Raw genomic sequence first — 26,468 nt, forward strand, 5'->3', positions numbered from 1 at the left:
GTTTGGTTACTCTCGAGGGAGTCTACGTGGGTCCCTAGTTTTCACCATTTAGCCATCTACACTTTGCTACAGGAATCCAACAAGTCACTACCTCTAGGAGTAGCCCTGGTGTAGCTGACATCTGACCAGGCAGGTCAGAGACATTGGTGCAAAGCACCAAAGGGATACCCTAGCTCTTAAAGGGATCCTATCACTCACACAATTTTTTCTAGGTACCACGTTGGAATAGCCTTAAGAAAGGCTATTCTTCTCCTACCTTTCGTCGTCTTCTACACACTGCCGTTCACCTACAATCCCGGTTTCTCTTGGTATGCAAATTAGCTCTCTTGCAGCACTGAGGGCGGGCCCCAGCGCTCAAACAGCACTGGGGTATTCTCAATGCTGTGAGAGAACTCTCTCCAGCGCTGCCTCCATCTTCGTCAGTAGCATCCTCTTCATCCTCTTCTTCAGGCGGTGGCTTGTAACTTCTAGGCCTCGGGCCTTGGGCAGAGCAGACTACGTATGCCCACAGGCCACAAGAAAGTGGCTGCTTACAATGCTGTGTAAGCGGCTATTTTCTTGTGGCCTATGGGCATGTGCAGTCTGCTCTTCCCGAGGCCTAGAAGTTACAAGCCACCGCCTGAAGAAGAGGATGCTGCTGACGAAGATGGAGGCAGCGCTGGAGAGAGTTCTCTCGCAGCATTGAGGACGCCCCAGTGCTGTTTGAGCGCTGCCCCCCCACCCCCCCCCCCCAGTGCTGCGGAAGAGCTCAGTTGCATACCGAAAAAAACTGGGACAGTAGGCGAACGGCGGCACGGAGAAGACGACGAAAGGTAGGAGAAGAATAGCCTTTCTTAAGGCTATTCCAACATGGTACCTATAAAAAAAAATTGTGTGTGAGTGATAGGGTCTCTTTAAATAGGTCCTGTCACAAGATCTGAAAAGCATAACAATGTATATCATCTGATAGATACCTATTATATAGTTACTGTCACTCTGAAAATGCTCATGTTTTGGTTATTCAAATCCATTCAGCTGTTCCACAAATATAAGCCCTATTATTATTATTGTAAATTAGGGTGTTCCAAAGGAAGAAGAGGCTGTCACTGGAGAGTTCTCTTGCTGCATTGGGGATGCCCCCAGTGCTGTGAGAGAACTCATTTGCATACCGACGAAAACTGGGATTTCTACGGAACGGCGGCGCAGAGAAAACATCTAAAGGTAGGAGAAGAATAGCCTTTCCTATGTGTTAGCAAGAAAAAATGAAGTTTTAATGATAGGATCCCTTTAATGTCTAATGTTTGAGTGAAAGTGTTCATCAGTGAGATGACTCCTGTGTGATGTTTTCCCATTTTCATGAAGGAGAATAGTGGCACACAAAGATATGTGCTAGCGAACATAGAGAGTATATGAGCAGCTTAGGAATGGAGCTGGGGCATTGTGCCAGTCTTATAACGTGTAAACTGTGCGGCACCCACAGCATTATACTTTGACATCAGCGTGGCATTACACTGGAGTGCAATCAGCTCCATTTGGGGGTTAGTTGGTGCACTTTCCATGTCAACTGCAAACACATTACTAAGCAGTTCAAACCTCATTTTTGGACATCAAAGTCAGTAAATCGACGTGTAAAATCGGCGCTAAGTATTCTAAGTTTTTTGGCAAACTGTGCCTTTGGCAATACGGTGGTAGAAATCTGCGTAAAGACAAACAGGTAAGTCTTTTACATTTGAGAATACATATTCTGCATCCCACTTTTCTAGAAAACTTCTGTTTTGCGTCTTTCTTTCGGCCATTTTTGGGAGGGGTGGCCCGATGTGATGTCTGACATGAGATCATAGGCGTAACTACCGGGGTAGCAGTGGTAGCAGCTGCCACAGGGCCTGGGACATCAGGTAACGGGCCCTATTTATTTACCAATCCTCACTTTGGCTCACGGATGCCAGTGCTTCCCATTCTGTGGAGGAGGTTGTGATCAGGAGAAGGGATCAGTAAGTGAGGCCACGGACCCATGAACCCCACAAACACTGCTATCATTATACTTGGGGGTCTTTTCAGGTCCCTGAGTATAATGATCGGAGGCCCAGCGAATGTGAGGGAACATAAAAACACTGTTACTTACCTCTCCTGCGTTCCAGAAGGCTTTGGACCTATTTGGTTATGTCCCAGACGTCACATGGGCCAGACCTGCTTCGTTATGTGTAGTGATGCAGGGCTGGCTCTCGTGACGTGTGGTCTATCATTGAAGGTGGCTGAGATCAGCGGGGATTGCGCCGGAGCCCAGGAGAAGTAAGTAATATTGTTTTTTATGTTTGTATCCTCCTTTGGGTCTCTAATAATTATACTTGGGGGTGTGAAACGACCCCAAAGCATAGTAATTGTTCATTGGAGGACCACAATGGAACATAACACGGTGCACAGCGGCCACTATCAGGTATAATACTGTGTGCAAGGGCCACTGTGGGGCATTATACTGTGTGGCATGTCAAATGTTTGCCTTGAAACCCAGCCATTCCTAGTTATGCCACTACATGTGGTCACTAATGAATGTCAGAAGAGGAGCGAGCGCTTGTGGGTCCTGAGTGACACGGCAACTTGTGTCAAGAGTTTTACACCTATGCTGTAAATTATAAAATTCTATCTGCATGCAGTTACCACTAGGGGGAGCTCAGTGCATATTAATTTTTATAGCTGCTCTAGATATTAACCCCTTCCCGACATGCGCCGTAATAGTACGGCGCATGTCGGGTCTGTAACTATGGCGACCGCCCGGGAGCCGGGCAGCCGCCATAGCCGCCGGGTGTCTACTGCTTTAAGCAGTAGACAACCGGCTCTAATGCCTCCGATCGGTCCCCGGACCGATCGGAGGCATTAACCCCTCTGGCGCCGCGGTCAAAGGCGCCGGAGGTGCCATTTTCCCGGCGGTGCATGGGCGCCGCCATTTTGGCCGGGATCGCCGGCTCCTGGAGCATGCTCCAGGGCTGACGTCCCGTTGCCATGACAGCCGGGAGCCTTGTACAGGCTCCCAGGCTTGTCTGCAAAGCCTCTCTTTTGCCGGCTGGTCTATGCAGCCTGCAAAAGAAAGGATGATTTTTTGCAATGCATTAGCATTGTAATGCATTGCATTAGTGATCAGACCCCCTGGGGTTCAACACCCCTAGGGGGTCTAATAAATGCAAAAAAAAATAAAAAAAAAAGTTGAAAAAAATATAAAAAAATATAAAAAGAATTAAAAGTTCAAATCACCCCCCTTTCCCTAGAACACATATAAAAGTAGTTAAAAACTGTGAAACATATACATATTAGGTATCCCTGTGTCCGAAATCGCCCGCTCTACAAATCTATAAAAATATTTTTCCTGTTCGGTAAACGCCGTAGCGGGAAAAATAGTCGAAAGTGCCAAACCGCCATTTTTTCACTGTTTTGATTCTGATAAAAATTTGAATAAAAAGTGATCTAAGCAATAACATTTCCCGAAAATGGTAGAACTAAAAAGTACACCCGACCCTGCAAAAAAAGACGCCCTATGCATCCCCGTACACTTACGTATAAAAAAGTTACGGCCGTCGGAATATGGCGACTTTTAGAAAAAAAATTTTTTAACACAGTTTTGGAATTTTTTTTAGGGGTCAAAATGTAAATAAAACCATATAAATTTGGTATCCCTGGAACCGTACCGAAACACAGAATATAGGGGACATGTCATTTTGGCTGCACAGTGAACACCGTAAAACCAAAGCCCGTAAGAATGTCGCAGAAATGCATTTTTTTTTTCAAATCCACCCCATTCTGAATTTTTTTTCCTGCTTCCCAGTACATAATATAGAATAATTAATGGCATCATGAAGAAAAATTTGTCCCTCAAAAATTAAGACCTCATATGGCTCTGGGAGCGGAGAAATAAAAAAGTTATGGGGTTTAGAAGGAGGGGAGTCAAAAGCGAAAAACGAAAATCAAAAAATGCCATCGGCGGGAAGGGGTTAAAGGGATTGTCCCATCACAAGGATCCTATCTATACTGCTGGTTAATGTGGATGTAAGACTTTTCCTAAATACACTGCTTCAGCAAAACTGCTTTGTTTGTCCACTATATTACTTTATTCATTTCTCTGTTGACACATCCCTTGACTTATCTGGTCATAAGTCAAGTAATGTATCTGCCTGCTGCCAGGGGGGAGGGAGGAGGGGCTAAGTGCATGGGAGCGAGCCTGGAGGGGGGGGGGGGGGGGTAGTTTATACTTTGGGGGGGGGAGGGGCCGCCAATACAGACCTGGCATCCGCTGTAATAGAAAGGCGGATGCCGGGGAGTGTAGACGCCGGCACAGGTGCCTTCAACATCGCTACGCTCATATTTAATATATTCCGGAGGGGAGGGGGGGGCGGAGGAGTGGAATAGCAGCATCGCTCCTGCCGCTGCTGGCTTCATGCAGGACAGGAGCGTAGCGATGTTGCAGGCACCTGTGCCGGCATCTACACTCCCCGGCATCCGCCTCTCTATTACAGCGGATGCCGGGTCTGTATTACATTGTGAAGGCTGTACGTCCGATGCCTAAGCATCGGGAGCGCAAACGCAGGGCCAGCGGCATAAAAGCGACGACTTCTCGCCGCTGGCTTTGCATATGTAACCCCGCCCACCAATGATGCAACAAAGCCGGAAGACAGAAGAATTTACAGCAGCGAAGACTAGCGAGTATGCGACGTGGGAATACCCCTTTAATAGGAGCCCTATAGTCTCTTTGCAGTGAGCTCTCCCTAGTAGATGCTGCTGGAAAACCCTTTGCCTATGTCTGAATTCAGGAGAAGCAGTCTAGTATCTAGCCCCGTGTTCAAGTCAATCACTACTAAATGAAAAAAAATTGGCAAAAATCCAGGATATCAAAATTGCACAATCCTTTTTCTATTGATCTAGGATACATTAGGCTGATGGGTAGCAAAAGTCAGGAAATTATTTCAGAATTACTATACTTGCTGTGAAATATGTTATACTTATAGGTGTGATTTTGTATAAATGGTTATATAAATTAAATGATCTGTATTCTTCTTACAGATGCCAGTCAGGAGAAGAATCATCTTTCGGTAATAGAACAGAAAATTAACCTGAAGGAAAATGTTGCACATAATGTTATTAATGGTAAGTTATCACATCTGTTAATAAATACCATACCAGGGAAACTGGGGTTTATTACCCAATGTTAGTGAACAAAAACATTCTTCATTTACCAATTTAATAAACATCAAATTACTATAGTCTCCCCGTAGATATAATGGTAACAGAAAGTCCGCAGAGGAAAACTCTGCGAACGCTCTGTTTAAAGCTCTGTGGGAAGAAACGGGATGCGTTGTTCCCGCCGTGGTTTTTCACGCAGCTCTTTAGAGCTGTGGATCGTCCCGTAGGGCCTTAGCCTCACTGTTTTTGTAAAGTGTCTAAATGTTGTCACATAATTAACAAACTACTCCTTTTTTCTGCAGATGAGGTATACAGACCTTCAGTTGCTCCATTCATGAAGGACGTGTGTGCTGTCTCTGCAGATATTCTGTGCGAAATTATTAGAAGGCGATTACATCAGATCTCAACATCGAACGTTGTTTCCACAGACATTCAGCAGATTTTTGTATGTATAGTTTTGTACCATGGTTACAAAGAAGGATTATATGAGTTGTGTATTGCATGCTGTACTAGTTCTGTAAATGTGTTCTGTAAACTAGTTCTCAAAAAAGTTTAAATTACCAACAAGAATACCCATTAGGGGCGATTTATAATGGAAATAAAATCAATGTTTTGCACATAAATTTCCAACTTTTTAACCTTATGTGCTGGCCTCACCACCTTCCTGGATGGGAGCATAGTGAGGGGTGTACTGTGGAAGGGGTCACCATCTCCAACATATTTATGATAAATTTACCGTCATAAGGGTCACTGAAATCTGCACAGCTATAAATAAGTCTGCATTGCTGGTGCAGAGAATATGAAGAGTGTCGTTGAAAATACCTGTCTGCATAAATCTGCCCATTGTCTTCTCATTTCATAATGACAGGTTTGACAATTGGATTTTGTTCCATCATATACTATACAGGACCCATAGGATTCTATTACAATAGAATCCTTTACAACAATTTAACATGTCTGTTAGGGTTATGTCTGGATACTAGTTTTTAAGGTGTTAAAAGTAATGAATGTTATATCTTTTAAAGGTGTTGCTACTTATTGTGCACCTAGTAAAACTGAGTGTGCATGAATGTAGGTTTGGATCAAGGACATGGGTGTAAGTACTAGGTTAGCAGACATAACAGCTGCTATGGGGCCCAAAATCTAATACATACCTCCCAACTTTCAAAGGATAGAAAGAGGAACAGAATGTGCAGCGCGCATAGCGTGCTGCTGGAAATTTAGCTCCACCCACTTCTACACTGACTCCAGCCATTCCCATTCATTTCTCTTTGTGCCCCCACACAGTATAATGCTCCTAGTCACCCTAACCTTTTATGCCCCCACATTATGATGTTCCCCTTCAATTCCTGTCAGGTTTGGAAGCGATTTTGATCCACAAACCGTGAAATTAATCTCCAGTCCCTCTCAGTTAGGATCCTTTTCCGACCACAATTCTGACGTTGTGTTTCGTGGCCACATGTATTATGCCACTGCTTGTAGACATATTGAACATTCTGCTGCTAAACATCAACAAATCCAACAACTTCACTCACCGTATGGCCATGAGCACAGCCAAACACGATTGTCCCTTTCTGTCACTCTGTCACATCCTTACAGTTACACATGTTTACGTACAATTACTGCTTGAAACAAACTGTTTAACTGACCACTACTGCCTTATGATCACGTAGAGGCAGTGCGTGCGCAGTTGTGCACATGATTCAACCGCTGCCCCATTTGTACAGCTTTAATGATTTCTCTGTGCTTGCACACTAGGGTAACTAATTTTTTGTCTGGTGAGCTTATTTCTTGTGAGAGTGGTATAATGCAGATAATACAACTGTATTTCTCAACACACTAATAGAAATCAGCCTGTATTTTATTGTGTATTTCTGTGTCCAGTATTAACTCTCTGCACTTTTCTCTTTGGTATAGGAGAATATCATTCTGAATGAGGTAAAAGTTGCCTGGGCCAACATACCAGATGTTCTGTGCATCGGATTTTTAACACAAAGCGAGAAGCGGCGACTTCACAAGCGTCTTATCTCCCATATCATGATTGTCTCTGAGCAGCTGTTCTTGTACTATTCGCACAAAATAGAGAACAAATCACATTCTGTGTTTTCTGAAGACGCCAATCTTACACGCTTTAAAGCACAACTTTTACTCGACTGTTCCAAATTGTAAGTCCCAATAATACGCTATCTCCCAATGAAAAATTATATGAATATCATTGAATCATGTATCTAAAGAATTTAGTATAGATAGCTGGTTATCTATATTGATGGTCCATAGAGTATATACTGTATATAGATTTAAGCTAAGGCACCCATCATATATATTAAAAGTATCCATAGGGCTCTATTCACAAGACTGAGGACAAAAGATTGTCCTTTAGGCCCCCTTGGTGCATTGGTATCCTTTTTTCGCTGTATAGGAAAATCCCTATACAGGGGCTAGTGAAAAAAAGTGTACCACAGGTAAGTGTGCATGTGTTCTGAATGGGTAAAGTAGAGTAAGCTTCTATTATTCACCTTTGGCAGTAGCTTATTTCCGCTGAGAAGAAAAGCATCTGGAATGTTGAAATTCAGCTTGTCCAACCCTTTTTTCATGACAGCCACACCTGGAAGTTTTCTCTCAAGTCTTCTTTAGGGCCCGTTCTCAGGAAGTAACGTGACACTCATTCTGACACCTAAACACGTGTCAGAGTGAGTGCTTCAAAACAGAATCCCATTGACTTCAATGGGTGCCGTGTTACACGCGCTACACATTGAAATCAATTTGTTAAAAATCCTCCCATTGATTTCAATGTGTAGCGCGCGTAAGATGGCACCCATTGAAGTCAATGGGATTCTGTTTTGAAGCGCTCACTCTGACACGTGTTTACGTGTCAGAATGAGCGCTATGTTACTTTGTGAGAACGGGCCCTTAGGGACAGGAAACAAAAAGCACTTGAAAAGCCCATCCATATTACCACCACCAGAGGCTTCCAAATAACTACATAGGATAACAGTAATTTCTCCATTTTTCAAATAAATTGAGAACTAACTATACTCATGCTAAAGCTTAACATGAGCAGAAAGAGGGGGCCTTCTTTGAACAAGATATATGGTAATATGCCATGGTTGAGCATTAGCACCTTATTAAACACCGTAGGGTGGATTTGCAGTCTGCTAGTGATCATGCCTCTGGACACAAGGTGTTGCGGGCAGTAGTTAATATTGCCTGCAACACCCTATGCTGCTAATCTGAGAATTCTCCAGATGTGGCATTCATGGGGAATCCCGTGGAATAAGAGAATTATTCCCACCATTATTTCAATTTCCATGAGCGCCATCATGAGAGTCCTTATATATCCATCCCTTTCATTATTTGTAATTTTTTGCGTTTGGTTTTAAGAAATACTTGTTATGTAGTTATTTGGAGGCCATTTGTGGTGGTGGGGTAGTCTTTTTAAGTCCTCTCTGTTTCCTCTCCCTATAGGGGTTGAGGAAGAAATTCTCTATGAGTAGACTTTGTTGTGGACTCATGGAAACTGAATCAAAGGTGAGAATAATTCTCCCAACATCTGCATCTGGGGAGAGTTAGGAGAACCTCATGCATGCTATATGGTCACTCAGTCCTGAAAATGATGAGTTTGTCTTACATTAATCTAACATATATAAGCAGCTTAATATTCTCTTTCCTATCTGTAATAGAATTATTGGATTTTGTGGGGAAGTTAGCTCGCTAGAAACAGCGATGCAGCCCCAAACAATCAAGACAGGGACACAAAATATGCAGGAATCTGGTTTATTTAGAAAAAAACAGGTAAATAAATACACCTTGACTTCAGGCACAAAATGAGCAAAACAAAATACAGCCTTAACTTCAGGCATAAACAAAATAAAAACCTGCTCGTCTGAGCAACTAACTAAACAGAACTGATAACCTAACTATACATGTGGCTTGCTTCCAGCCACAAGAACAAAACAGGTACAATATAGTCTCACTGGACTCAGGGATACAGGACAGAACCATATACCTCCTTCACCTTGTGTAACTGCACTGCAATGTCAGAGCTGCAGCCTTTTTCTGTCTCAGTAATGATCCCAGGATCTACACCTGGGCTGAGGCCTACTCCAGATCCGCCCTGGACCACACATATGCTGATATATCTGGACTCCAGCACTCTGCCTGTCACCTACTCACAATATGTAAAAGTAAGGTTTATAAATTGCCCCTCTAAAAATATAGAACTGATATACCCAACTTTGTGTAGTGCGGCGTTTCAGCGCTTCACTTCAGCCAAGAGAAAAAAATCACACTGCATAATGATATTAATGAATTAAAATTATAAATAAATACATTTACATTTTTTGGGAGAATTTTTTCAGCATCTTACATCCTCACTTCATCTGTTCCATGCATGATTTGGCATCTGTCCACCTATGTAGAGAAAATGCTCTTTAGTATACGTTTCCCATTTCGACAGTAAAGCCAGGTTCTGATGATCGCATTTCTATACTGAGCAGGTTTAGAGTTCTCGTAGATAACCACATACATTTATTTCCACACATATGCACACTTGTAATGTTGTCGTGATCAGAAATGCTCAGTAATACAGCGCCATCTATGGGCTGGTAAGGTTAATAGTTTAGTAGTTGTTGCTTTAAGTGCCCAATAACATTTTTACACAAGTTTTTTATTTTATTTTTTAGTATGAATGTGTTTTCAGTGAAACATCACCTAATTCCTGAGATAAAGGCACTAGAAGAGAAACAGTTTTTGGATGCTGACACCAATAAAGCTTTCTTTGTTTCTGAACATACAAATACGAGGAAAGAGCAATATAAAAAGTGCAGCTCGAATTTTACCATGGAATATTTTATAAGACTGGGTAGACCTGAGACTACAGTGCATATAGAGAAAAGAGACACAGACCTGATGCAGGTAACACAAATATAAAGAGGTATTTATCTATCCCTCTACCTATCTATCAGACCAAGCGAAGATCACTCCGTACAGAAAACTAATGATTATGACTATGAAGTCTTCCTTCTTTCTTCTTCTCTTCCTTAGCTGCTATGTACACCTAGTATATCTTCTCTTCTCAGCATATGTGTGTCTACTTCTGTAATATATTACTGTGTATTATCCTGTATCTGTATTACTATGCTGCTGTAACATACTGAAATTTCCCCACTGTGGGACTATTTAAGGATTAGCAAACTTTTTTTTTCTTCTTTTTTTAAATGTAGATTGTGAGCCCCACATAGAGCTCACAATGTACATTTTTCCCTATCAGTATGGGGTTTTTTTTTTTTGGAATATGGGATGGAAATCCATGCAAATACAGGGAGAACATACAAACTCCTTGCAGATGTTTTTTTGCCCTTGGCAGGATTTGAACACCAGGACTCCAGCGCTGCAAGACGGCAATGCTAACCACTTAGCAACCGTGTGGCCCCTCTGTGGCGAACTTTTGACATGCTCCCCCCCCACTCACACACAGATGCCCGCCGAAGACCCCAACAGACCCCCCCCAAAAAAATTCCTGCTCTCTCTATTATGCCCCATAGTGGCCCCTGTACACAGTATTATGACCCATGGTGGCCCCTGCACACAGTATTATGCCCCACTGTGGACACCCATGAACAATTATTATACTCTGGGGTCTTTTCAGACCCCAGAGTATAATAATCGGAGACCGAGAGGGGATACCAACATAAAAAACAATATTACTTACCTATCCCCGGCTCTGCTGCAGTCCTCGGTGGCGTCAGTCATCTTCAATGACGTCTGGGACATCACATGACCCGGGTTTGCAGGCCCCGGTCATGTGACGTCAGGAAGAGTCACAGAAGTAGGCCCAAAGCCTGCCCGGAGAGGTAAGTAACACAGTTTTTTACAGTTACCTTACCTCCCCTGGACCTCCAATCATTATACTTGGGGGTTCTGAAAATATCCCTGCGTATAATAATGATATTTGTGGGGCCTGTGGCTGGAGTAACGGCCTATTAAGAAAAGAAAAAAAACGCAGCACTAGCGGCTGTCGCCAGGCCCCTAATGTCCTGGGCCCTGTGGCAGCCACTACCCCTGCTACCCCGGGAGTTACGCCACTGATGCTACCTCTACACCCCCTATAGCTACATTCCTGCTAACCATTGTACTAAAGGGCAGCACAATATCCCATAAACCTTAATGGGTCTATTGAAACAGTTGAGTGCACAGCACTGTTCTATACCTATACCTATAGTACAAATACAGCAAGTTTGTGTCTTATTTTGGGGTGAAGAAACCAAACTTACAGAAGTAAGTAACAGGAAGTGCAGTCACGTTGGTTGTGACCTCCGAATTGGCTTCCCACAAATTGATGGTAAACTGTCTAAGCAACTGATTCCAAAGCAACAAATCAATACGGCAGCACTTATGTTGTCAATATAACAAAATGTCTACGTGTCTGTGAGCAAATCAATCCTAATCCCTAAATGACGGCTGCGTCTCCCACATCTGATTTATATATAAAAACAATATAACATTTTGATTGGAAATTTCCAGTTACATTGAAAGGTGTATTGAAATATGTTACAATCCTTGCAGCTTACAAACATAAAACAACTGGACTTAGAACAAGTGCATATGCTGATTCCCAGACAAGAAGACTACCCTCTTATTAAAAATATCCAGTGTGAGTACTATTAATATTCTTTGTTTAACAGATTCCCTTTTATTTCTTTAGTCTGACCTTAATCCACTAAATAAGATGGTCATACATAATAATGATTCTATTATAACCTCACTGGAGCTGTGTCGACTATCAACTGATGAAACCTCATTGTACAGGGGGGAAAATCTGAATTATGGGGAAGTGGGAAGTAACAACACCGTGTCTGCTTATATCCACATAGGTGAAGCGGTGACCACCCCTTGTCCATTCCTACATGAAGTAGACCACGGTAAAAAACACAGCAACAGTGATGCAAGACACCCAAGTTTGAAGGTTGTTCTACTTTTTTGTCTAGTTTGTTCCCCTATGTTGTATATCATATGTGTGTGAAATGCTTGTGAGCAAAGCAATCTTTTGAAAATGCATTGCATATCTAACAGATTTTTGGATTTTTGGACTGGCCCTTTTAAATTAATGGGTTATTCCAATGTGAAATTGCTGCCGAGATAGGAATAACTTCACCGAAGTTTCAACCCATAAGGCAGGACTTGCTGAAACAGGACAAGCGGTGCTTCTGTACTCAGTTCCCATAACACTCATAGAGATGAATGGGAATGGTGGAAACAGTGTGGCACATTTAGCTACACTGTTTCTGTAACAGTGTAACTGAGTTGTGCTATGCTGTTTCCATAGCTCACATTCTCCTTTATGGGAGCTACAAGAACAGAGTAGAGAAGCATTTCTAGGCTGTTCCCATAAGTCTAAACTTTGGGTCGGGACTTGGCTGCAGTTATGCCCTTTTCAAAAGTGATTTGCTGAGATGAAAGTAACCCTTTAAGGCTTTCTATATAAGTCAACAGTGAGTACATAAAGCCTGTACAGAAGTACAGAGCCAATCCTTGTATCAATGCATGGCACATGAGTCTGAGCATTACTCATGTGCCTCCATATGAAGACAGTGAGATATGGAGATAGACTTCAATATCTGTTATATTATGGGTTGGTACTTGGAGACTGCACTGATCCTCAGTATGGTTGCAGAAGCATTTTCTTTCACAGTTAAATGCAAATGTTACACTATAAAACTCTGTATCAATATAGAAGTCAGTGTCCTGCCCTAATCTGAGGAGTGGTGACCTCCTAGCTGATGAATTGGGGTTAACCTTCTACCAGCGTGCAGCCGAATGTCCAGAGATTATTGCAACTAAAGCAGTGGAAGTCAATGGCAATCCAATACAAGACGATCTCAGAAGGTATTATTTTTTACATTAGTGATGTTCTATGAAGAGTTTTATTGTTTGTGTTAGGGTGCATTCACACTACGGAACGCCAGCGTGTATCACAGCCGTACACGCCGGCGTTACAGCAGGGCTGCCGGACACTTCCCATTCATTTCTATGGGAGCCGGCATGCGAGCGCTCCCCATAGAAATGAATGGACTGCTTTTTTCCATTCATTTCTATGGGGAGCGCTCGCATGCCGGCTCCCATAGAAATTAATGGGAAGTGTCCGGCAGCCCTGCTGTAACGCCGGCGTGTACGGCTGTGATACACGCTGGCGTTCCGTAGTGTGAATGCACCCTTAATTAGGATCCATTTCTCATTTCTTACTACTTCCAAAAGAGCTTTGTTAAATAGTGAGTCTGACTTATTGGGAGGCATGTGGACTCCTGTCAAATTTAATATAATTTATGGCAGAAACTTTTGTAACTGAAGGCCCAAAAATGATGTAGATTTTACTTTCTGACACACAGAGAACCAAACAAGCGCTTCATTCATTAAGACCCATGTGCCAGTAGTAAAAATGCCAATCTTGTAAATTAGCAAAAAAAAAAAAAGGAGCTTTCCACAACGTGAGGTCTCGGCCTGAGGTTGGCTTTAGATGTCTATAATAGATTCTCATTTTTGTATTCCTATTGTGGACTTGGACACACCACAGGTTCAATGAACTGATCTTGGATTACCATAGTTTGAACATATTAGGAAAAACACAGCACATAGTCACAGAACAGCATTGATATACCCTGAAGGGGTATTTTCATTTTAGATATCCACTAGATATGCCATAAATGTCTCAAGCTGATAATACACATCAAATTTTTGTCAACCAAAATGGCTGACTTTGGACATCGATTGGCCATGAATATACCAGAAACGGCTGCCAAAATAATACAGCTATGCTAGGTGCTATGGTCAATCTCATCATCCATATGATGGCTGTCCAGAATCTAATGGCCCAGATATACTAATTAGATAGCCTAAACTTAGAATTGACTCATATCTGTGTTGGAGTCTCGGTTAGAAGTATAAAAGCAACGGAAACTCAGTGGACCCCATTATAGTATATGAGGTCTGCGGGTTTCCGTTGGTAACTGCTTTTTTAGCGGACGGAGAGATCAAAACTAGTGTGGACTGAAAATATGCCAAGTTCATCACAGTGGGCTGATGCTAGATGATATATCTGGTATATCTGTAGTCTGTCTAGTCTATGTTTATACCACCTTTTAATTGGTTTACCTTGAGCACACACTGTTGGCACTTTATGGTACATTTAAGCCACACCCCTTACTCTGAGGATCTACACCTACATTTCTAGCAAGTTGAATTTTTTTTTCAAAATAGATGTGCCACATTTACGCCAGTATCTAGTTGTAACCACAGTAGTAAACCTGGGCCAGTGTGTTTATTTCATGACTGCCTTAATGGGGAAGAATTCTAATAATACTGCTGATATTTATGTCTTAAAGGTTAATGAACGACTGCGTGTTGCAGACTTCTTACCAAGGAGAAAGCCCATATACGGAAGATGAGATTCCTCCTTTAATAAGAGCTCCAGCTCCAGGAAATACAAGTGCTGCTAAACGGCAGAAAATGGAAGCTTTATTACAGGTGGATTTATACATTTTTACTCCTATTTTCCTAAAGAGGACCTTTCATGTACTCAGGCACTTGCAGGTTTATATACCGATAGAAAGCCGACAATGCGCTGACTTCAGCTCACTTTCGGCTTTCCCATTATGTGCCCTGGGGCTGGAGATATCGCTGCTGTTAGTTTTGACACCGACCTCTGCTCCTGACAGTCTAGCGTTATCGCTGGGCTGTGAGGAATGCCCCCTCTCCTCCTGACAGTATTCATCCATAGCCTTGTACTTTCAGAGAGGGCGTTCCTTACTGCCCAGCGATGACGCTGAGCTGTGAGTAACACCCTTTTGACATTGGGCAGAGATTGGTGCCAAAACTAGCAGCACCAATATCTCTAGCTCCAAAAAATGCACTGAATTCTGTGCACTGTCTGCTCTATAGTGGTATATAAAAGCGCATGTGCAGGAGGACATGAAAGGTCATATATAAGAAGCATGTATTTTAATTTTACATTATGTGAGCAAAAACCAAACCCTCTGACTTTTCTGTAACAGAAAGTACGGCCTAGTTCCCAGTTGAAAATGTCCCTCTGTATTTCACCCCTACCTACAGTGTATAGTGTCGTGGGGCCCCTGCATACAGCTGGCATAGCACTGTATATGTCTATGGCAATGTGGATCATAGTTTAAAAAAATGCTATTTATTATTAGGAATCCTTACAGCATGAAGTTAAGATAAGGATCAGCAGAAGAGGAGCCTACAAACAGGCATGTGTTTAGCATAGACAGAGCACAAGTGGAGTAATAATAGAGAATACATGAAACTAGAAGTAAAACTGAGAAGAAAGGGGCTCGCTACAATATTTATGAATGTCCTCTGAGGCCCTCCCCCTTGCCTATTGGCTGAATGACGGGCCGTAGTGCTTGCTTGCTTGTTCTCTGTATTCCATAAATTTTATAGCTGTTGTGCCTGCCATTACTAAGCTGCAGAAGAAACATGTGGTGGACAAGACATCACAATGCAGAGGCTGCAGCGATTGCTTAGACCGGCCGTATTTGAGCCTTTATCGAGACCAAACCAAAAACCCCCTTCCCCTCTACTAAACCCCTTGTGTGTGTGATCTTCACATAAATACGGACCAAGTTACCTTTGAATGGGTGGGGTCGGCCACAGCTTTATTAAATATATATTATCTGACATAAGCAGTAACCCCTGTTCCCCTCCTCCTCAGCGAACGTTTTGGTGTGTGCCTCCCGGTGGGGCACGTCGCTGGTACTCTATCGCTGAGAAAGGGGGCCAAGGTCCTGCTACTATGCCTGCTGTGACAACAATTTAATGCAAATATATATTTACAGCATATCATTTGCTAACAGAAAGAAGAAACAAACAAAACTTTTTCTGCACGGTACATAGTTACATAGTCAATGAGGTTGGATAAGGACATTATTCCCTACAAACGCTACAGTGTTGATCCAGAGGAAGGCAAAAAACCCCATGAGGCTCATGCCAATTTGCCCTATTTCAGGAGGAAAATTCCTTCCCGACTCCAAATCTGGCAGTCAGTATGAAAACCCTGGATCAACGTGTCCTTAAAATTCTAGAATCCTTAACCTGTTATATTTTACTCTTCAAGAAAAAGGCATCCAAGGAAAGAGGGGTACAATCATAAATGAAAAGAAAATGACTTAGCGGCTCGGTTTAGGTGTGGGTGGGTGGGGGGTTGCTTTGTCAGCTCTGGCCAGAATCCAAAAGGAAGTTCCCCGCCCAGAGCTGCCCTGGATACTCCTGTGGGAGGCCCCGCCCCCCTCCCCGGGCCACCAATGAATGGGAAAAAAAAACTCCCCTTGAGGGGAAGGGCATAGGTCACAACGGCCGCTCAATATCCAGCTGGCCTATACACCCAGCCGGCTTGCACACACTATAGTGGTAGTGTGCGTGCCATGAATGGGCCCCCAGCAGTCTGCTATTGATGACCTATCCTGAGGTAATATAGCAGCTTGACACACCCTGTATGGACCAATGTACATGGCCATATTAGTATGAGTGCAGATGTGGCAGAATTGTTTTCTTCACAGTACATGTGCATTCTGAGTTGCAAACATTGCAAATTTTACTGGTACAATTCACTTAGTGGCAAAATGGCACAAAAACACCATAAGTGATATTTTCCTTACATGATCAAGTCCTATGGGTTCAAGAAGTTTTTTCTAGAGTAAGATCCTCTCTAGATATACAATTGTAATGTGGCCACATGCAGGGGACCGCCCTCATAATACTGTAAATAATGTATTTCTTTCTGGATTAAAACCTGTGTTTTTGTCTTCACACTAGGATTTAGACAAAGTCCCAGAACAAGATAAAGAGATACAGACAGAAAAGTATGTCCATCCTCAGCCTTTCACAATTGATGTGCAGATACCTAACAGGCCACTTGTTAGAAAAGCAGATGTTCAAGCCTCTGATAGAGTATATATAGACTTCACCGAAATTCCAAAATATCCCCCATTATACAATGAATTTACATCAGAGGTAAGTACTCTATAGCAGGTAGCATGTTGTGTGAAAAATGAGTAGACACCTGCTAGTTTAAGTCTCTAGATCTAAAATAAAAATGTTAAAATGTTTTCAGACCAATATTAAGATATTTCATATAAACCAGTAATTGTTTTAATATAAGTTTTTTAATATAGGATTTAACATAAGATAGATCATATCATTTTTAATAAGTTAATATTTGCATTATGAAAAGTTGAACAATTTCCCAATATACTTTCTGTATCAATTCCTCACGGCTTTCTAGATCTCTGCTTGCTATCATTCAATCAGTTTGCTTCCAGTTGATAAAAACCAGTCCATGGTCATGTGATGGGCACACAGGTGCAGCTCATTACTATGTAAATGTATGATTAATGTGCTGTAGCTTTGACTATAATGACCTGTGTATTGATCACATGACCATGGACTGTATATTACATGATGCGCTGATTTTTATCCAATGGAAGTAAGCAGAATACATGACAGTAAGCAGAGATCTAGAAAATCGTTAGGAACGGATACAGAAAGCATATTGGGAAATTGTAGAACTTTTCATTATACAAACAACAATAATAATTGTATCTCGATAGTGGTCTGAAACTGGACAACCCTATTAATGCAACTGAAGCCCAGGCTGCAGGCTCTCAGCCGTTTTACAGCTTCATTACGTGTGGAGATGTAGTATGGAATCCATAGCGGTGCATGTAGTTATACTGTATGCCTGCAATCTTACATGAAGTTTATCAAATTCTGTACAAAAATAAACAAAAATTGTATGTTCCATTGAAAAAAACAATCTTCCCTAGAAATATTTTGAGTTTTAAAAAGTGCTGTGACTTTTGGGTATTTTTTATTTATTTCTTTTGTTTGCTACAGTGGTGCAGTATTCAATCTCACCAAATGGTACACCACTCTAGATCCTTATGTTTTACAAATTCTAATTTTAGTTATTTATTGTAAATATATATTTATTGCACAATCATTTTCTAAGTAGATTTGTACTAGATAGAATATTTACAATTGCAGTTCTTACATGTACCTGTAGGTGGCAGTAGTAAGACACTAAATATTTAGAGTGAATTAACTTCCGATTGTAAATGAGGCTCAATGAGAACTAATATTGACCATAAGAGCAGTCTGCAAAATCTTATCAGCTACACTCAAACCTCATTGAGACAACCAACCACAATTACAAAAGAAGTGGTCCTTGGAGGAGTTCTCAACGCAGTTGGTTAATATGAGAATCTGAAAATGTGGTCTGAGGGTGGTATTCTCAAAAAAATGGTCTTTTGGAGAGGTTTCACAGTATATTTATGTCTCTAACTATCTCATAAGAAACAGATTTCCTTAAATGCTAAGTATGCCATTGTAACCATTGTGTATCTAAATCACAAACTCAAGCAAAATGGTATGAAAGGGTAGAAATAGTATGATAGGAAGAAAATGTTCTATCAAAGACAAACCGAGAGTTACTTATCTTCCGAATACCCCTCCTCTGCTCTATTGTTTTTTGTTTGTTTGGTTTTTCTTTTTTCTTGGGGGGGGGGGGGGGGGGGGTTGTTTAACAGATCCTCTACCTGTGGCCACTTTTTACATAAAACCCAGACAAAGCCCTTTCAGGCTAAGGCCCCACGGGCCGTAATCGCAGCGCTAAAGCGCTGTGGAAAGAACCGCTGCGTGAACGCATTGCGGTTCTTTCCGCAGCGCTTTTAAGAGAAAGTTCACAGAGTTTTCCTCCGTGGACTTTCTCTTAACATTATATCTACGGGAAATCCGCCAGCGTTTCCATAGATATAATTGACATTTGCGATTTGCAAAGCCGCAACGGCTTTGCAAGTTGCATCTTGTCTGCACTGCGTTTTTTTCCGCAAAGTGGGCATGAGATTCGCATCAATCCCATCCTCTTTGCTTGCACTGTAAAACGCTGCGATTTTTCCCGCAGCGTCTCCGCTGCGGGCAAAGCACGGCGTTTACGTCCCGTGGGGCCCCGGCCTAAAGCCTCCTTCAGTTTTGTGTTTACAGCTCCTGTGTAGATGCATATATATCCATCTATATCAATTGTCAGCAAAGATTGTAGCCTGTTAAGAATTATCCAGTACCTATAACTAGAGATGAGCGAACAGTAAAATATTCGATACTTTGTGCTGCACTTCACTACACATCTTAACTGCTCTCCCTGCTTGACATTCCCCCTGTCCAGGTTGGGTCAGTGTCCTCTTCGTCCACCACCTCCTCTTCCAATTCCTCCTCCTCTTGCACACCGACGATGGCAACAGGCTGACCTGATGGCAACTGTGTCTTGTCATCGTTGTCACTGAGGGCCGATTGCTGGTCAACAACAACATCAGGAGATAACGGATGCTACAGTGGTTGTGCATCAGGTCACAGCAACTCATCTGTTACCTCCGGTGATTCAGGACATGGTGGGACAGAGAGAGAGGCACAGTGAATGGACCCGAAATCAGCTCCTGGGAGGTGGGAAAGGTGGGATTAGTTTGCTGGGAAGATTGGGCATGTTGTGAGGAAGGAGGACCAGACTGTTGGGTAGGAGGAGGAGTTGAGGTAGAGGCTGACTGGATGGTGAAGAATGTGCTGGAAGCATTGTCCGCCATCCAATGTAACACCTCTTCCTGGTGATCGGGCCTGGTTAGGGTTGTACCCTGCACCCTACTTAATGTGGCCATCAAGCCGGAGACTGTGGGGAAGCATAATGCTTGCTGCCGCAGAGCAGTAGGCACAGTAGACGCTGTTGGTTGAGTGCAACCTTGCTCCACATCTGCATTTCCACGCCCCCGTCTTCGTCCCCGTCCCCTTGCGCTAGCCTTACGCATTTTTTGATGTATAGTAATGCCCTTTTTATGGTCTATATACCCCTAATAAAAGCTGGTTTGCACGTATATAGCAGGAGGTAACTGCTCTGTATTCCTGCAAATTTGTGGGGGGACACCCCAAAGAAAAGCTGGTTTGCACGTATATAGCAGGAGGTAACTGCTCTGTATTCCTGCAAATTTGTGAAGGAGACACCCCTAACAAAAGCTAGTTTGCACGTATATAGCAAGAAGTAGCTGTTCTGTATTCCTGTTTTCCACCATCCGGGGAAAGCTGGACTCCTCTCCCTGCAGTGTATAGCTCTGAGAAGAGCTATTGTTGTTCTTCGGTTTTCCCTGCCTATCTCAAGCTAATGGTTGAGCAAGTTATTGGTGCAAAAAACGCACCAGGGAAGGTGGTAGGGGATACAAATTTTTACTGCGTATGCCGCGTCGTATTCGATTGGGAACGAATACATCAAACGGCCTGATATTCGATCGAATACCTATTCGATCAAATGGTGTTCGCTCATCTCTACCTATAACCAATATCTTAACTGGGCTAACACTAAGTAATTTTTGATATATTTTACCTCTAATAATCTATTTACATTTTCTGTGGAGTTAGAACAACATTTTATGGCTTATAAGATATATAGATATAATATAAGATAAATTGAAAAGTTAAGTGACTGTATACAAGAATTTCATTACTTGCTTGGTACTGTTTCTGAATTGCTGCCTGTAATACCTTATGGCCAGACATGTTCTATATTCTCCACTTGTCACAGTCTCTTTTCAATGTGATTGTGCCTCAAAAATGCACTGAGAAATACACTCAATGAGGGGACTTTATCAATCCAGTTTTCTGGCAGAGAGAGATAATATGGTGATGCACATTTAGCGCGGTACCCATTCTTGCACCAAATCTGCCATGACCTCCACTCTGCACCTCGCTCACCACATTGTGTGAATGTGTGCAGAGTGGCGAGCCTGTCCCCTACCTGACTTATTTATTATAACTCACACCAGTTTTCTGTAAACTGTAAAATGATGGTCCAAGATGATCGCAAGAGGTAAACTGTAAATACTTAAGCCAGTGGAAGATCACAAAATACTTCGTACTGTGGGCATACAGTCCCATCCTTCTTACCTATGCGGGATATATTAGTATATTGTGGATTACAGCTGGTAGGAAAGATGAAATTGCCCCAGTTGATGATCTACATAGTAATTTTCCTTACAAGAAGTAACATTGCAGTGCTATGTGCTCGTGAGAAGAGAGTCATATACTATGATCATCAAACAAGAACCATAGATTTAGATTTGTATTTGTGAAGGGTCAAAACTAAGCATTTCTGCTACAGATTGAGGCCGCAAGTGTGGAGAGGTTGGACAGAAACCTGTATGTTGGAAAAGAACTTGAAGAAGTCTATACAGAGCTCATTAAGAATATGTCGGCAGATCATCTTAGGTTTGACCAGGTATTTTATTCTCTTTCCTTTCTCTGACTGCAAAAACATGAGAAATCTCTTTTCTCCAAAATTCTTAAGGTTTAACTCTAAAATAGAGACATTTTAATATGTGCCCTTGCTATGCCCACTTCTGAACAGCGTGACCATTCCCCTTCTGTACATTTCTCTAAGATCCTCTTCTTTTGTCAACCATTTCTGGATAAGGAGGTAGTCCTCTTAAAGAAGTAGTCTTTTGAAGAGGTTTTACTGTTATATTTGTTTCAAGGCCGGGTGCACACAAGTAACTGTAAAATGGCTTTCTTTCCCATGGTTTAGATATCAACATTTAATGTTATTTCTCTAACAAGGTTAATAAACATCTTTTGAGAGGAATTGCCAAATCGGCCTCCCTCCATCTCTAGTTTGCTGTCTCAGCGCCATGCCAGCTTGACATGTTCTACATTTCACATTTAAGGATTTAGACTTTGAACCATTTGCAACAAAAGTGGATCTCTCCTTATGTGCAGCTTCCTCAACGCTGACAAAGAAGACGGGTGAGCGTGTTATTAACAAGGAACTGGACTGCATTGGTTCCAGTGATATATGTGACAGGTAAAATCTTGCTTGCGAGCTTTCTTTTGTTATTCAGAAAGCAGAATATATTTCTATAATATCTATACAATGCCTTTATCTTATTATATTTATAAGACATATCCTAATGAGAACCTTCCACTTGGAAAATGCAGTATAATCTGCAGCAGTATGTTATAGAGCAGGAGGAGCTGAGCAGATACATAGTTTAATGGGAAACGATTTAGTAAAACTTGTTCTTATTGCCCGAACTTCCTTCTCTTTTAATGCCTGGGTGTCCAGTGAGCGGTTTCATGGTTGGCAGCCTTCCCTGTTCAGTCATGCATAACTTTCAAGCAGTTATTAGGATCGCCTACTGGACTCCAAAGGATGTAAATAGCAGGAAATCCAATCAATAAATGACTAAACCTACCAAACCTTTTACTACAAAACTATATATCAATCTGTTCAGCTTATCCTCCTCTATAGCATAATACTGGCATATTGGACTGCATGGTTAGTATGACAGGTTCCTTTTACAATCTTTGTAAAGCATAAAGTTACGGGATGTCTGATGCAGCCTTTATTACTGTTACCTGAGGATAAGTAATATTGCATTACTTACATTCTATACTTCAGAATCAGTAAAATGTATTATATGCCTTCATATTTCTGATGGTCAACACTGGGACCAAATGATTGGTTGTCGGCACACACAATCCAAGAAGCTGAGGAGCACTGCATTGTGAGACATGTATTTATCTATACACCAGATTGTACTGGCATGGCTACGTTTCAGACATGTCATATGTATGGGTTAGTAAAAAGCATAGATGACACACTGATACCAGTCTCATTCACTGAATGTGGTCATGTAAAGGAGACCATAGGCTAAGTTCACACGTGAGTTTTTTGGTCCGGAATTTGACACGGAGGCCGTCTCAGATTCTGTACCAAAAACGGCTAGCCGCACCTGGATGCCAGCGCAGTGCACCTGCATCCAGTCGCGGCTTTCCGCTCTGCATTAGGCCCAAATGGATGGCCTAGTCGGGAGGGAGGTGTCGGGAGGCGAATGTCTGCGACTTAATAAGCCGCTGAATCCACCTGAAAAAAGGGCAGCTCACTTCTTTTTTCTGCGAGTGGGATCAAAAAAGGAAAAAGGAAATGACTGGCTCCCATTGATTTCAATGGGAGGCATTTTTTTGGTCAGGATTTTGACACAGATTCCGCATCAAAATCCTGACCAATATACCCTGTCTGAACAAGCAGAGTCTGCTGAGAGAGATGAGCTCAGCACTCTGCATTAGTGAATTCAGCCGTGGATTAATAGGGTACGACTTGCAGCTCAAATTATTTTATCAATAATATATGTAACTGTATATTGAGCAGAGATGAATCTTTGCATTAAATGGTTGGTCTGTGCTCAAACTAAAAGGGGTTCTCAAGACAGGGTTTCAGTACTCCCAGATTCTATAGCACAGGACCCACAGTTTTATAAGTGGTTTCCAACCCTGGGTCATGTGATTGGAACTGGCTCTGGCTCCCAAGCCGTTTATCCTCTTCCCTCCTCTCCCATATTCCCTGCTAGCTACCTGTACAGTGAGGGCTAGCAATGAACACTGGTGAGGAGGTGGAGCAAATTGGGTTTTGAAGCTGGTTCCAATTATGTGACCTAGGGTCAGAACCAGAACCCCAAGAGAAATAAGTATTGAAACACTTGCTGAAGAACTCCTTTAATTCCAAGAATGATATGAGTAGCAGTTTTGTCTAATATTTTTCCTTCTCTTTTGGTACAAAGTGTGATCCAGCACATTCCTACTGACAAAGATGCTTCCAGAATTTGTAACTCCTGGCTTGTTTGGTGGAAGTCTATTGTTAACACAGATGACTACATGAAATATATATCCACCCAGGTACTGTCAAAGGTTTTAAGGACTAGTATTCAGGTTTTGCTGCAATTTCTACAAGCTTGAGTGAAAACTACAGCATGATTCTGTTGTGAATATACATCACATGTGGATTTGAGCACCGATTTGCCATAGATTTCATCCTATGCACTGAAATCTGGTATGAAATTCAATGCAACGAATTGATATGGTGCCAATGTAAAATCCACACAGATTTTTATTTGTCGCACCACGTAGATGAGATTTGGAGAAATCTCATTTACTTTACTGCTACTATAAAGCACTTCATTGTTCTATCTGCAAAACCAGACTGAAAATCTGTAGTCTATTCACAATGTTAACATATACGAAATGTTCACACCACAGTTTTGACTTCATTGGTTTATATAATAATAATAGTTCAGATCATTTTTCAGTATGCACAAGCCTCCGCTGTCTCCTGAGCTCCCACAATGCATTGCTGTCTGGTAACAGATATCCAGGAGAGTTTTGAATATTAATATTCTGTGTGAATAGAGAACAAAACATCATATAATTAAATGCAGCATGTGAGTTTTATAGCTGCGTGTAGCGTTGTACATACAAACTCCTTTATAGTTTGTGGGGGAGATTTATCAAGACTAGTGTTTTTATGTGGCAGATTTATCAAAAGCAACTTTTTATAAATGGTCACAATCTCACTCCAGTAGCAGGGGGGCAAAGGAAGTAACAACTTTAGTTTGGAAGTGTTGGTCTTAAAGTTGTGCCAAATTTAGTAAACATTTTGCAGCAAAAATAACCCCAGAATTCCCATCCCGATAAATTTCCCCTGTATAAAATAGAGGTAAACTATAGGACTCATGCAACACTATAGAATCCCTATTATGGTGTTATATGGTGTGTAATATAGCAGTGTGCATGGAATTCACATTTAAAGGAATGTTCAGTGTCAGAAGAACACTACCTTGTGGATAGATGATCCACTCATGTACTGTATGAATGAACTTTTGTGTTCCTTTTGCAGGATCTGGATTACCTGAAGGTAATATACCATCTGTACAATAGTGATTCTGAGGATGAAGAACAGGCAAATATTGCCGCAAAACTAAAGAGGGAAGAACAGAAAAGGTGTGAAATTTTTAAGTGTCACTTGTTAGTAATGGCAGTGAAAAAAAAATATCATTGTGATGTTTTCACATATTATGAAATCACACTGACTGGAAAGGGAGTTTATCACCAGGGTGAAGCATAATAAACCAGCAACACAGCTACGGTAGACAGGTCAGGACTACCTGAATTTAACACCTCTTTTCCCATGAAAAATCATGCCTCTGTTGCTATGATATTTACCGTTGCACCAAACTATGCCCCACTTTACTAATATGCCCTCCTCCCAGAATGTGCGTCAAAATCTGGCTCAAAAATGCCTCCCATTGAATTCAATGGGTTCCTTTTTCCACTTGTCGAAAAAAAAAAAAGAAGTGACATGCCCTTTCTTGAGGCGGATTCTGCGACACAACACCTCCCTCCGGACTGGGCCCTATCATTTGGGCCTAACCGGAGCGGAATGCTGCGACTGGATGCCGGTGCACTGCATTGGCATCCAGTTGCGGCTAGCCATTTTTTGGACCAAATTCTGAGGTGGCCTCTGTGTTAAAATCCCGTACAAAAAACCCTCATGTGAACCCAGCTCAAGAGGGACAGAGCCATGGAACTAAGCTGGAAACTCACCTTGCCCTGTGTTATGAGAGAAATATGGGGCATAGCAGTTTGAAGCAATGGAGCTGCCCTCGGAGCTCCAGACTGATAATTTGTATATTGTGAAATAATCAATTTCTTGGCAATGAGGGCATGAATTTTGATGGGTAAAAAGATGTTACATTTATCTATGTGGCTGGTTTAATATGTTTCATCCTGGTGATAGACTGTCTTCGAGGATGGGGCCCCACGTTGTGAAAATGCAGAGTTTTTGCAGCAGTGGAAATGCAGCAGCAACAAAATGCATTTTACAGTACCTGTGACGTGGATAGGATTCTGGCTAATCTCATCCACACACTGCAGAAAAAAAATTTCAGTGGAAAAACTACATTTTCAAAAACACCCATGCTTTTGAAAATTGCAGCATAGTAATTATACCTGTGGAAACGCTGACAATTTACATATAGGTGTGATAGGGACAGAAAGTCCGCAGAAGAAAACTCTGCAAAATGCATTGAAAAACACAAAAAATGCTGTGGAAAAAATGTGGCAGAAATACATGCACTTTTTCCACAGCATTTTTTGCTTAGTTTGGCTACATGCGGCCTTAGCCTAAAAGATATTTGATGAGGCTTGTCAGGGGCCTACAGTCCATGTGATGCAAGTCCACACTTCACTCCATGTCCCTACTACAGTTTACTATGGTCCATGTGGCTGCTATAAATCCACTGTATATTAAGCAGGCTAGCAGCTTGGGCAAGATGGCCACTTCAATAAACATGTACACAGTATAGAAAATCTATAATCAGAAAATAGAAACAGATAAAGGAATAAGTGTCAGTATCTGATGGAGTGAAGTGGCATCCGCATTATCGGATTAT

General features: G+C 41.9%; 1 protein-coding gene across 1 annotated transcript in view; it reads left to right on the forward strand.

Moving 5' to 3' along the window:
- CCDC87 (coiled-coil domain containing 87) overlaps positions 1-26,468 on the forward strand; it is a 40,165-nt gene that overhangs the window by 6,590 nt on the left and 7,107 nt on the right. The window contains exons 3-15 of the mRNA XM_075275884.1: positions 5,026-5,109; positions 5,448-5,590; positions 7,063-7,310; positions 9,828-10,059; positions 11,710-11,797; positions 12,018-12,109; positions 12,878-13,029; positions 14,523-14,664; positions 16,969-17,166; positions 21,347-21,463; positions 21,909-22,045; positions 23,802-23,916; positions 24,914-25,017. Of these exons, the coding sequence (XP_075131985.1) occupies positions 5,026-5,109; positions 5,448-5,590; positions 7,063-7,310; positions 9,828-10,059; positions 11,710-11,797; positions 12,018-12,109; positions 12,878-13,029; positions 14,523-14,664; positions 16,969-17,166; positions 21,347-21,463; positions 21,909-22,045; positions 23,802-23,916; positions 24,914-25,017 (1,852 nt within the window). The remainder of the gene's footprint in view (positions 1-5,025; positions 5,110-5,447; positions 5,591-7,062; positions 7,311-9,827; positions 10,060-11,709; positions 11,798-12,017; positions 12,110-12,877; positions 13,030-14,522; positions 14,665-16,968; positions 17,167-21,346; positions 21,464-21,908; positions 22,046-23,801; positions 23,917-24,913; positions 25,018-26,468) is intronic.

The sequence above is a fragment of the Leptodactylus fuscus genome, chromosome 5, assembly GCF_031893055.1.
Source record: "Leptodactylus fuscus isolate aLepFus1 chromosome 5, aLepFus1.hap2, whole genome shotgun sequence".
NCBI classification, from domain to species: domain Eukaryota; kingdom Metazoa; phylum Chordata; class Amphibia; order Anura; family Leptodactylidae; genus Leptodactylus; species Leptodactylus fuscus.